The following is an 11,295-nucleotide window of genomic DNA, read 5'->3' as shown; positions in this document are numbered from 1 at the left end:
ATATCCTTGTCTTATTCCTGATCTTAGGAGAAAAGCTCTCAGTTTTTCATCTTTGAGTATGATATTAGCTGTGGGTTTTTCATCTATAGCCTTTATTATGTTGAGATATGTTACCTCTAAACCTTTGTTGTCATTATGAATGGATGTTGTACTTTGTCAAATGCTTTTCCTGCATTTATTGAAATAATTATATGGGGGCACCTGGGTGGCTCAGTTGGTTAAGCATATGTTCTTAATCTCAGCTCAGGTCTTGATCTCAGGGTCATGAGTTCAAGCCCCACATTGGGTTCCACACTGGGCATGAAGCCTACTTTAAAAAAAGAGAGAAAGAAAGAAAGAAAGAAAGAAAGAAAGAAAGAAAGAAAGAAAGAAAGAAAGAAAAGAATCATATGGTTTTTATCCTCTCTCTTGTTGATGTGTTTGATCATGTTGATTGGTTTACCAGTATTGAAACACCCTTGCATCCTGGGAATAAATCCCACTTGATATTGGTGAACTATTTTTTTAATGTATTGTTGTATTTGGCTTGATAATATTTTGTTGAGGATTTTTTCATCTATTTCATCAAAGGTGTTGGCCTGTGGTTCTCTTTTTTGTGGTAACTTTATCTGGTTTGGGCATCAGGCTCATTCTGGCCTCATAGAATACATTTGGAAGCCTTCCTTCCTGTTCTATTTTTGGAATGGTTTAAGAAGAATAGGTATTAACTCTTCTTTTAATGTTTGGTAGAATTCACCTGTGAAGCTATCAAGTCTTGAATTTTTGTTTGTTAGGAGCTTTGTGATTACTGATTCAATTCATTACTGGTTATTGGTCTGTTTAAATTGTCTATTTCTTCCTGATTCAATTTTGGGTGTTATATGTTTCTAGGAATTTATCTATTTCTTCTAGGTTGTTTAGTTTGCTGGCATATAAATTTTTATAATATTTTTTTACAATCCTTTGTCTTTTTGTGGTGTCAGTTAATATTTCTCCTCTTTCATTTCTGATTTTGTTTGAGTCCTCTCCCTTTGATTGATTGGTTGATTGACTGATGAGTAAGGCTAAAGGTTTATCAGTATTGATCTTTTCAAAGAACCAGCTCCTGGGTTTATTGACCTATTCTATTGCTTTTTACGTAAAATTTTTTTTTGTTTGAAGTTTATTTATTTTAAGAGAAACAGAGACAGCACAAGTGGAGGGAGGGGTAGAGAGAGAGTGAGAGAGAGAATCCCAACCAGGCTCTACACTGTTAGTGGAGAGCCCAAAATGGGGCTCAAACTCACAAACCATGAGATCATGACATGAGCCAAAACCAAGAGGTGGACTCTTAATTGACTGAGCCACCCAGGTGCTCCTATTGGTTTTTAGTTTCTAATTTGTTTATTTCTGCTTTATTCCTTATTATTTCCTTCCTTCTACTGTTTTGGGGTTTTGCTTGTTCTTTTTTCTTTTTTGTTTGTTGTTTTATTCTTTTTTCTAGCTCCTTTAGGTGTGAGGTTAGAGTGTTTATTTGAGATTTTTCTTGCTTCTAGGGTAGGCCTGTATTGCTATAAGCTTCCCTCTTAGAACTACTTTTGCTGCATATACCAAAGATTTTGGACCATTGTGTTTTCATTTTCATTTCCATGTATTTTTTTTTTTACTTCCTTTTGATTTCTTGGTTTATCCATTCATTGTTGAAGTCTCCTACTATTATGGTATTACTATCGTAGAGTTTCTTTATGTTTGTGATTAATTGATTTATATATTTGGGTGCTGCCACATTTGGCACATAAATGTTTACAATTGTTAGGTCTTCTTGGTGGATAGACCCCTCGATTATGATATAATGCTCTTCTGCATCTCTTGATACAGTCTTTATTTTAAAGTCTAGATTGTCTGATATAAGTATGGCTATTCCAGCTTTCTATTGTTGACCATTAGCATGATAGATGGTTCTCCATCCACTTATTTTCAATCTGAAGGTGTCTTTAGGTCTAAAGTGGGTCCCTTGTAAACAGCATATAGATGGATCTTGTTTTCTTATCCATTCTGTTAACCTATGTCTTTTGATTGGAGCACTGAGTCCACTGACATTTACAGTGAGTACTGAAAGATATGAATTTATTGCCATTATGATGCTTGTAGAGTTGGAGTTTCTGGTGGTGTACTCTGGTCCTTTCTAATCTTTGTTGCTTTATATATATCTATATCTAGATATCTAGATATAGATATAGATATATAGATTTCTAGATATATATCTATATATCTATAGATATAGATATATAGATATATAGATATAGATTTTTTTTTCATCTTTTCTCTGCTCAGAGAGTCCCCCTTAAAATTTCTTGTAGGGCTGGTTTAGTGGTCACAAACTCCTTTAATCTTTGTCTGGGAAACTTTTTCTCTCTCCCTCTATTTTGAATGACAGTCTTGCTAGATAAAGAATTTTTGGCTGCATATTTTTCTGATTCAGCACACTGAATATATCCTGCCACTCCTTTCTGGCCTGCCAAGTTTCTGTGGATAGGTCTGCTGCTAACCTGATCTGTCTTCCCTTGTAGGTTAGGGACTTTTTTCCCCTTTTTTCTGTCATGATTCTCTCCTTGCATGAGTATTTTGTGAATTTGACTATGATATGCCTTGTTGATGGTCGGTTTTTGTTGAATCTAATGAGGGTCCTCTGTGCTTCCTGGATTTTGATGTGTGTGTCTTTCCCCAGGTTAGGAAAGTTTTCTGCTATGATTTGCTCACAATAACCCTTCTACCCCTATTTCTCTCTCTTCCTTCTCTGAGACCCCTATGATTCTGATGTTGTTCCTTTTTAATGAGTGACTGATTTCTCTAATTCTTAAATTGTGCTCTTTCACCTTAATCTCCCTCTTTTTTTCTGCTTCATTATTCTCCCTAAGTTTGTCCTCTATATCGCTGATTCTCTGTTCTGCCTCATCCATCCTTGCCACCACAGCATCCATCTGTGCTTACAGCTCAGTTATAGCATTTTTAATTTCATTCTATTTTTTACTTCTTTTATATCTGCAGAAAGGGATTCTAACCTATTTTCGACTCCAGCTAGTATTCTTATTATCGTGATTCTAAATTCTGGTTCAAACATCTTGCTTGTATCTGTGTTGGTTAAATCCCTGGCTGTCATTTCTTCATGCTCTTTCTTTTGGGGTGAATTTCTTCGTTTTGTCATTTTGAAGGGAGGAAAGGAATTAATGAGGTAGAAAAATTAAAATTAAAAAAATTAAATTAAAAAATTAAAATTAAAAAATTAAAACACACACACAAAATCGAATAAATGATGCTAGATCCTAGGTGTGTTTTGGTCTGGGTGTTGAAAGTGGTTTGACAGATTAGAGGGAAAAAAGGGGGGAAGAAGAAGAAAAAAGGGAAATTGAGAATTTCAAAAAATGAATACAGTGAAGTAGACTAAAATGAGATGATGGGAGTAAAATAGAATTTGAAAAAATTTACACAAAAGTAAAAAAATATAGTAAAATAATTAAAGAAAAATATTTTTAATAGAAATTGAAAGTAAAAATGAAGTTTTTCTCTTTCTGCATTCAAGAAAAATAAAAGAAATGAAAAAGAGAAAAAAGCAAAAAAGGAAATCGTTTGAAAATTTCAAAAAGTGAATACACTGAAGTAGACAAAAATAAAACGATGAAAGTAAAATAGAATTTGAAAAAAATTACACAAAAGTAAAAAAATAGCAATAAAATTAAAGAAAAATATTTTTAATAAAAATTGAAAATAAAAATGACTTTTTTCTCTTTCTGTATTGAAGAAAAAGAAAAGAAGTGAAAAAGAGGGGAAAAAAAAAGAAAGGAAATTGAATAGACGAACCTGCTAACAGATTGAAGTAGGACTGAAATTGCTTCGTTTTCCCCTAGAAGTCAGTCTAAGTAGCATTATATAGTCCATAAACTAAGCTGGCGGTGGGACTTGTGTTCTTGAAGAGCAAAGTTGACCCAGTTGGACGGGGCTCAGTGTAACAGCTCCGCTCACCATTAGATGGCTCTGCTAGCCTACTGGGGTGGATTGTTGCAGTGCTGTAGGTGCATATGCGCATGCGCAAGAGTGGTGACGATGGCACCACCCACCTACACAGTCTGTTCTTCCGGATTAGCAATCAAGCACCTGACCCCTGTCTTCAGCTCTCGTCCACTCCCTGCTTTTTCACTCTCCGTGACCAGGCCCCAGGCAGTACCTCTTTCCCGAGTTTTGTGTCAGATGCGGCTGTTTTCCTCGGCCCCTTACATCCGAAGCAATGTGGCTTTGACCCGTTCCGCCCCTCTCTGGGAGGGTCTCACCGAGCAATGGCCGAATGAACAATGGCCGAATGTCGGCTGCACCCAGGAACGCTTGCTGGACCCTGCTGCTGCCGGTGCCCGAGACTGCAGCCCGGTGCCAGCCCATCCAAGAAAAAGTTCGCAAGACAGTGTAGCAGCAGCGTTTCAGGGATTATGGAAAATCACAACACACATCTGGCACCAGGCTTCACCCTTAACGATCTTGTTCTAGCACCAGTGAATGCGGCCATTTTCTGGGGTCTGCTGGGACCAGGTGGCTTCAACGGTCTCCACCAAATGTCCTTCCAGCAGTGGAACCGCTTTTCCCCGTGTGGCCTGAGAACGTCCCGGACCCCACTCTGCTCCTGCGGATTTGCCCTTCCCACCAGAGCACCGTCAGGTATCGAGCTGTGGAGTTGCAGACTCTGCACTCCCCTGTTTACAGTCTTAATGGAATTTAAACCCTCTCCTTTCTCCTTTCTCCCTTTTTATTTTAGTCACTGTGGCTGGGTTTCCAATTTTCCACTTTCTCCAACTGCTTTTGGGGAAGGGTGCTTTTCCTGTATTCTCCCCCTCCCCCCTGTGTCTGTCCTCTTTCTGCCTGCAAAAGCACCTCCCTTCCTGCGGCTTCTTGCTCCCCAAGTTCACCTCTCCGCGCCACGTAACTGCTGAATTCTGTGGTCCAGGTTGTGCAGATCATTGTGTTAATCCTCCAATCAGTTTTCTAGGTGTGCTGGATGGTTTCGTGTCGGTCTGGCTGTATTTCATGGACGCAAGACACACAAAAAACTTCCATGCTGTTCTGCCATCTTGGCTCCTCCCCTATCCATTCATTGTTTAGTAGCATATTATTTATCCTCCATGTGTTTGTGCTCTGTCTAGATTTTTTCCCTTGGACAATTTCTGGTGTCATTGTGTGTGTTGTGGTCAGAAAAGATGCATGCTAAGACTTTGATCTTTTTGAATTTGTTGAGATTTGTGCTTAACATGTGCTCTATTCTGGAGAATTTTCCATGTGCACTTGAAAAGAATATGTATTCTGCTGTTTAGGATGAAATGTTCTGAATATATCTATTAGGTATATCTGCTCCAATGTGTCCTTCAGAGGCACTGTTTCCTGTTTGATTTCCTGTTTAAATGATTTGTCTATTGATGTTAGTGAGATGTTAAAGTCTTCTACTATTATTGTATTACTATTTCTTCCTTTATATTTCTTATTAGCTGTGTTATGTATTTGGGTGCTTCATATTTGGTGCATAAATATTTACAATTGTTGTATCTTATTGTTGGATTGTCTCCATTATTATTATATGTCAGTCTTTTTTATTTTATTTTATTTTATTATTTTATTTTTTTCAATATATGAAATTTATTGTCAAATTGGTTTCCATACAACACCCAGTGCTACAGTCTTTATTTTAAAGTCTACTCTGTCTAAGTATTGCTACCCAGCTTTCTTTTCACTTCTATTTGTATAATAAATGTTTTTCCATCCCTTCACTTTCAATCTTCATGTGTCTTTAGGTCTTAAATGAACCTCTTGTAGGCAATATATAGAAAGGTCTTATTTATCCATTCTGTTACCCTGCACCTTTTGATTGGAGCATTTAGTCCATTTACATTCAAGGTAATTATAAGTATGCACTTAGGGCATTTTGTTACTGTTTTATTGTTGTTCTTATAGTTCTTCTCTGTTCCTTTCTTCTCTTGCTCTGTTCTCTCATGGTTTTCTGGTTTTCTTTAGTGATATACTTGGATTACTTAAAAAAAATTTTTTGCATATCTATTACCAGTTTTTTGATTTATGATTACAATTAGGTTTATATGTAATATCTTGTGCATATAGCAGTCTATATTAAGTTGATGGTAATTTAAGTTTGAATTTATTCTAAAAGCACCTAAACTTTTACTCCTCTCTTCCCCCCGCAATGTTTTAGGTATATAGTGTCATACTTTACATCCTTTTCTGGGTTATTTACACGAATGTGGGTTTTATGTAGTTGTATCCATGTGGCAAGGTAAGTTTAGGATCCTCCCACTCCACCATCTTCCCCCAGAAGTCCTTAAAAACTATCTTTTAAAAAGTCATAGGGGAAAAAAGAAGAGCTTAGGGAAATGAAGTGAAACAGAAAATTGCCTCAAAAGTATTTATTTTGTCACCTTTCCAACCTTCCTAAACTGCATCATGAGCTCAGCATTCTCAGATAATGAAGGGAATGTATGTGAACACTGGGAAATGACAACTGATTGTGTCATGTTCATTGTTTTTCCTTATAGAATGAGGTCCTACTCTATGGGCTGCTGATGCAAAGGCTACAAAAGCTGGTTGAAAAGAGCCAATCTATGAGGACACCTGGAAGCTCTTTGGTTCTTTCAGAGGCTAAAGAAAGTAAAATTCTGCTAAGGAGATGGTCTGCTTTCGAGAAGGGGTTACAAGAATCAAGGTTTCCAACATGTCTGTCCTCACCCTGTGTGCAATGCTGAGAAGGCTTCTGGGCATCCAGCCGTTGCTGGCACCTTCGCTGTAGCAGCGCTCAAGTGTGAAGCTCCTTACGCTGTTGGGCTCAGCCTGGAGCAAGGTGGCACATGCTACAGCTACACACAGACTCTCCACGCTTGTCAGTAACAGCTGTGAAATCTGCCCCTCGTCTCCTCTCTAGGTAAGAAATTTCCTCAATCAGAATAACACCTGGCCCTTGAGCAGAGTTGTGTATTTATAAAAATGTTTTCACCTATGTTATTCCATCTTATGAATTCATAGAAGCCGAAAGCGGAAGAAATCTCAGATGTTGTGACCCCCATGGAGCAAAAGGAGAAATTGAATCCAGTAGAACTGATCACTTTGCCTAAAATCAAATAGCTATATAGCTGCAGAACGGAAACCAGTATTTAGTTCTGCTCTCAGCCCGGTAACTTTTCCACTATCATCACATGACATTCACACTTGTTTCCATGGGTTTCCTCCACCTTTTTCTTCTGTCTTATTAAATATGTCCTATTTGTCTTCTTTTTTTCATTTATGCATTAAGGGTGACCTACTTATATCAACATCTAATAATATCTAATTTTGTTGATTCTTTCAAAAATTGCCTAAAAATGGATTATTTTGCCAGTAAGCAGTTACATTTTCATCTTTAGGTTTCCTGTCTCTCATACTGAAAAATTAAGTATGAGTATAAATGTTAATTGGAGTTGTTTTCCTTGTCATTGCAATGATTTATACTTGAGTTGTTTCCTATCAGCTTTACCACAAGATGGGATCTTCGAAGTAAGTACTCCTTTACATATATTCTCTCTCAGTGGGCAGACACTAATGAAGCTTCTGTCAAAAACCTGCAAGAAAATGTTTCTTAAAGTCATAGCTGATGCCAGACATTAACTGCATCAGATTTTCTATTCTGTGGTGGGAAAAGAAAAACAAAAGCATTTGTATCTAACTTCAATTTTGCTAAAAGGGAAAAAATTATATCCGGGTCAAGGTCCAATCCAGTAAGGTTTGAATAAATGGAGATATTGTATCTTCAAAATTCAGTGCTTGGTGTGCTTAACACTCAAAATTGTGCTAATAGTTAAAACAGCATTGTACAGAGTTGGAATGATATCCCTTTGCAAAGGTGTGCATTCTCAAAGGATACTGATTCTATACCGACTGCCTCCCCCACTCAACATTTATAGGCTCCACAGTTACCAAAATGTTGCTTTGGTACCACAGCACCAAAAGGCATATGCTCTGGCTACTAAGAGGAGGTTGCTGAAAATTGTCATTTAAGAACCTTCAGAGACATCCTCTTGATTGATCAAAGATATTACCATTCTCTTCTGTTGTCCATAATCCTACTCCATGCTGCTAATTTCATAGCAATTTTCTGCATGATTTCCTATTTGAAAATGCTGTGGTAGCAGTTAGAAATCTTAAAATTTTCCTAATTCACTCTACATTTACTGCCAACACCTGTTTTGTTTTCTCCTAAAATGGGGAGAAAATTACTGTTCCAACCACCAACTACCTTGTGTATATTCAGTGAAACATTTTTTTCTAGTTATAAATTTGTGTAACTTAATTGACACGGGGAATCCTTTTTTTAAAAAAGTAAAAATAAAATCTTAAGTAAATCTAAAAAGGTTTTCTTTGTCACTAATAATACTGACTTCAAAATAACTATGATCAATAAATTATTTTATTACAATTGAAATAATTATAGTATTGGTTCATAATTATATGTTATTTGACTCAAGGAAACATCTTTCTAAACAAGATACGGGATATTTCAGAGGTCCTTCTCATCTTCTGCAAGACTCCTCTTTTTAGGGACAGAAAGCCAGAAATTTCCTACAAAATTCAAGACACAGATTTTAAGGGTCTACTGCTTCTAAATTTTAACAAAGAAATTTGCATTGGAAAAGACTGTTACATCCAAGAAAATGCTTTCATGCTAAAGGTTAAATTACAGAGAGAATAACTCAACCTCCAAACTTTCCCACTGCTTAAAGAAATTGAGAAGAATTCAGTGCTGCAACATGAGCCAGCCACACAAGCAAATTTTTCAAAAATAGTATGTATAGACCATGCACCTTTCACAAAAGTTAGTGCAAAATGACGCAGTTACTTAAAAACTCTAAAATTTTCAGAAGAAAACACATAGGAGCAAATCTGCTCGACCTTGGGTTTGTCGATGGGTTTTTAGATACAATACCAAAGGCAAAGAAAAAATGTTAAGTTGAACTTTATTAAAATTATAACTTCTGGCTCTTCTCAGAGCCACTCACTGCGTGGTAGAGTCTGGTGCCCCTGCCGCCACCCCGTGATGACCACCACTACCCCCTGGTCTGTGTTGCCGCCACCTCGGGAGCAGCTGTGTGATTAGGCCACAGTCTTCAATGAGTACACATATTCCTCAGTTCTGTGGTGTTCTTGGTCACACATTTAGGGAGTTTCTGAAGGACAGTGAAGATTACTTCTAGGCACAGCACGACCCCTATGGAGACAAGTGAACTGTAGAAATTCATGACTACTCCACCAAGAAGCCCCCCTAAGAAATCTTAAATGAATGAAATCACTCACCATTAACCTGGACACAGAGTGTTGGCTTGAAATCCACAGAGCATTTTACAAGAGTTCTGACCTGGAGGGGATAAACCTCAGTGCACTTTTTTTTCTATTGCCTCAGTATTACTGGATTGAAGAATTGCTCCTTCTTGTTAGGAGGTTCATTTCATTTCCCACCACACTCCCAACTTCATACTCAGAGCGCTGAGAATTCCAGGGGGAGTATGTTGAAGTAGACTCAGTTTCTTTGCATCATTTCTGCATTCAATTTTAAAATTCTTTCATAACCTTATTGAGTGTTTTTTAACAAGAGTAACATGGCTCGAGTGAACTGCCCAGCTCCTGTGAAAGTCACATGCAAGAACCTGAGATTTCTCATTTTGCACAATCCAACCAATGCGACCTTAAACAAATTTAGAGAGGAACTTAAGAAGTATGGATTTACCACAATATTAAGAGTGTGTGAAGCAACTTATGACACTACTCTTATAGAGAAAGAAGGCATCCATATTCTCGATTGGCCTTTTGATGATGGTGTACCACCATCCAGCCAGATTGTTGATGACTGGTTAAGTTTTGTAAAAATCAAGTTTCGTGAAGAACCTGGTTGTTGTATGGCTGTTTGTTTTGTTGTAGGCCTTGGGAGAACTCCAGTGCTTGTTGTCCTAGCATTAATTGAAGGTGAAATGAAATACGAAGATGCCGTACACTTCACAAGACAAAAGCGGTGTGGAGCTTTTAACAGCCAGCAACTTTTGTATTTGGAGAAGTATCGTCCTAAAATGCAGCTGCGCTTCAAAGACTCCACTGATCATAGAAATAACTGTGGCATTCGATAAAACTGGGGTGCCTGATGTCATTACCTTGGAAGTGAAACTTGAAATAGGACCTAATTTGTTGTACACATTAGCCAACATGTTGGCTTAGTGAATAAGTATAATGAAGCTTCCATAGGAGTAGTGGAAAGCAGCTTTATTAGGCCACAAGTTTGACAGAATTGCAACCTCTATGCTTGGGTTACGATCAACCTGTTTGGACACTTAGCAAAAGATTCTGGCTGTTCAGCATTTAAAATGTGTTTATCACTTGTACCAGTTGACCTTTCCTGAAATCATGCAGTATTGAGTTATGTCTTTAAATCTATTCCCATGCCCCAAATCTTATCAATATATAAGAAATTTACAAAGATTAGGTGCCAAAATACCCAGCACAATATTGTATATTTTTAGTGTTATACAGAACTAAAATCCCAGGAACTATGAACACTCTGGACCTTATAAGGTTTACTCCTTCAGTCATTTCAAACATAGAAATTAGGGCCTATATGGTTATTTGCCTGCTCACTTTATGTTTACATCTCCCACATTTGTACCAGTATACATCAGGTTTGCTCAACCATTTTTTTTTTTATTTTTACCAAGTCTTACAATAATTGTTTCATGTCTTTCTACAAATTTTACTTTGTGCTGTTATGGAAAACCTCCATTTTGAAAATCTGCATTGTACAGAAGCACATGTCTTCACTGTCTCCAGACAAAAAAGCCTTACAGTTAATTTTAATGTTTGCACTTTCAGGTGCAACTTACAGGGAGGGCCTGAAAAAAGAACAGGAGGGGGCTATTAAGTATTTTTAGTAAAACATTGCCTTTGTCTTGCACAGAACATGTAGAATATGCTCTTTAATTTAGTAAATATTTTTAAAAGGTAGAGGTGCTTTGTTATTGTAGCTAAAACAATTCTTAATCATAAAATTTCTGAAATACTTGTATTTGTTTTCTTATCTGAAGTTGTTTACCAACTTATTTTTGTTTGAAGTGTGATTTTTTCTTCCTTCTCTTACCAACCTCTCTTGCAAAAAAAAAAAAAAGAAGAAGAAGAAGAAGAGGGTTTCTGCTAATTAATTGAGCAAACATCTAATATTTTATATGCCTTTTGACCTGTATAACTTAATATTTGGATACCTGATAATTTGTCTTATTAGGTAAT

The 11,295-nt window shown here is 37.0% G+C and overlaps 1 protein-coding gene across 1 annotated transcript; it reads left to right on the top strand.

The window, feature by feature from the left end:
* The first annotated feature begins 9,499 nt into the window (after window positions 1-9,499).
* Window positions 9,500-10,253, top strand: LOC131519770 (protein tyrosine phosphatase type IVA 1-like). The gene has a single exon (XM_058743123.1). It carries the CDS (start codon window positions 9,627-9,629, stop codon window positions 10,146-10,148), a length of 522 nt encoding a protein of 173 aa, XP_058599106.1. The 5' UTR covers window positions 9,500-9,626; the 3' UTR covers window positions 10,149-10,253.
* Window positions 10,254-11,295: the final 1,042 nt, after the last annotated feature.

The sequence above is a fragment of the Neofelis nebulosa genome, chromosome 8, assembly GCF_028018385.1.
Source record: "Neofelis nebulosa isolate mNeoNeb1 chromosome 8, mNeoNeb1.pri, whole genome shotgun sequence".
Lineage (NCBI taxonomy): Eukaryota > Metazoa > Chordata > Mammalia > Carnivora > Felidae > Neofelis > Neofelis nebulosa.
The sequence above is the reverse complement of the archived record's forward strand: the minus strand, read 5'-3'. Positions and strand labels throughout refer to the sequence as shown.

What these genes read in the sequence shown, in the direction of transcription:
- LOC131519770 (XM_058743123.1), top strand. Translation starts at nt 9,627, where the DNA reads ATGGCTCGAGTGAACTGCCCAGCTCCTGTGAAAGTCACATGCAAGAAC.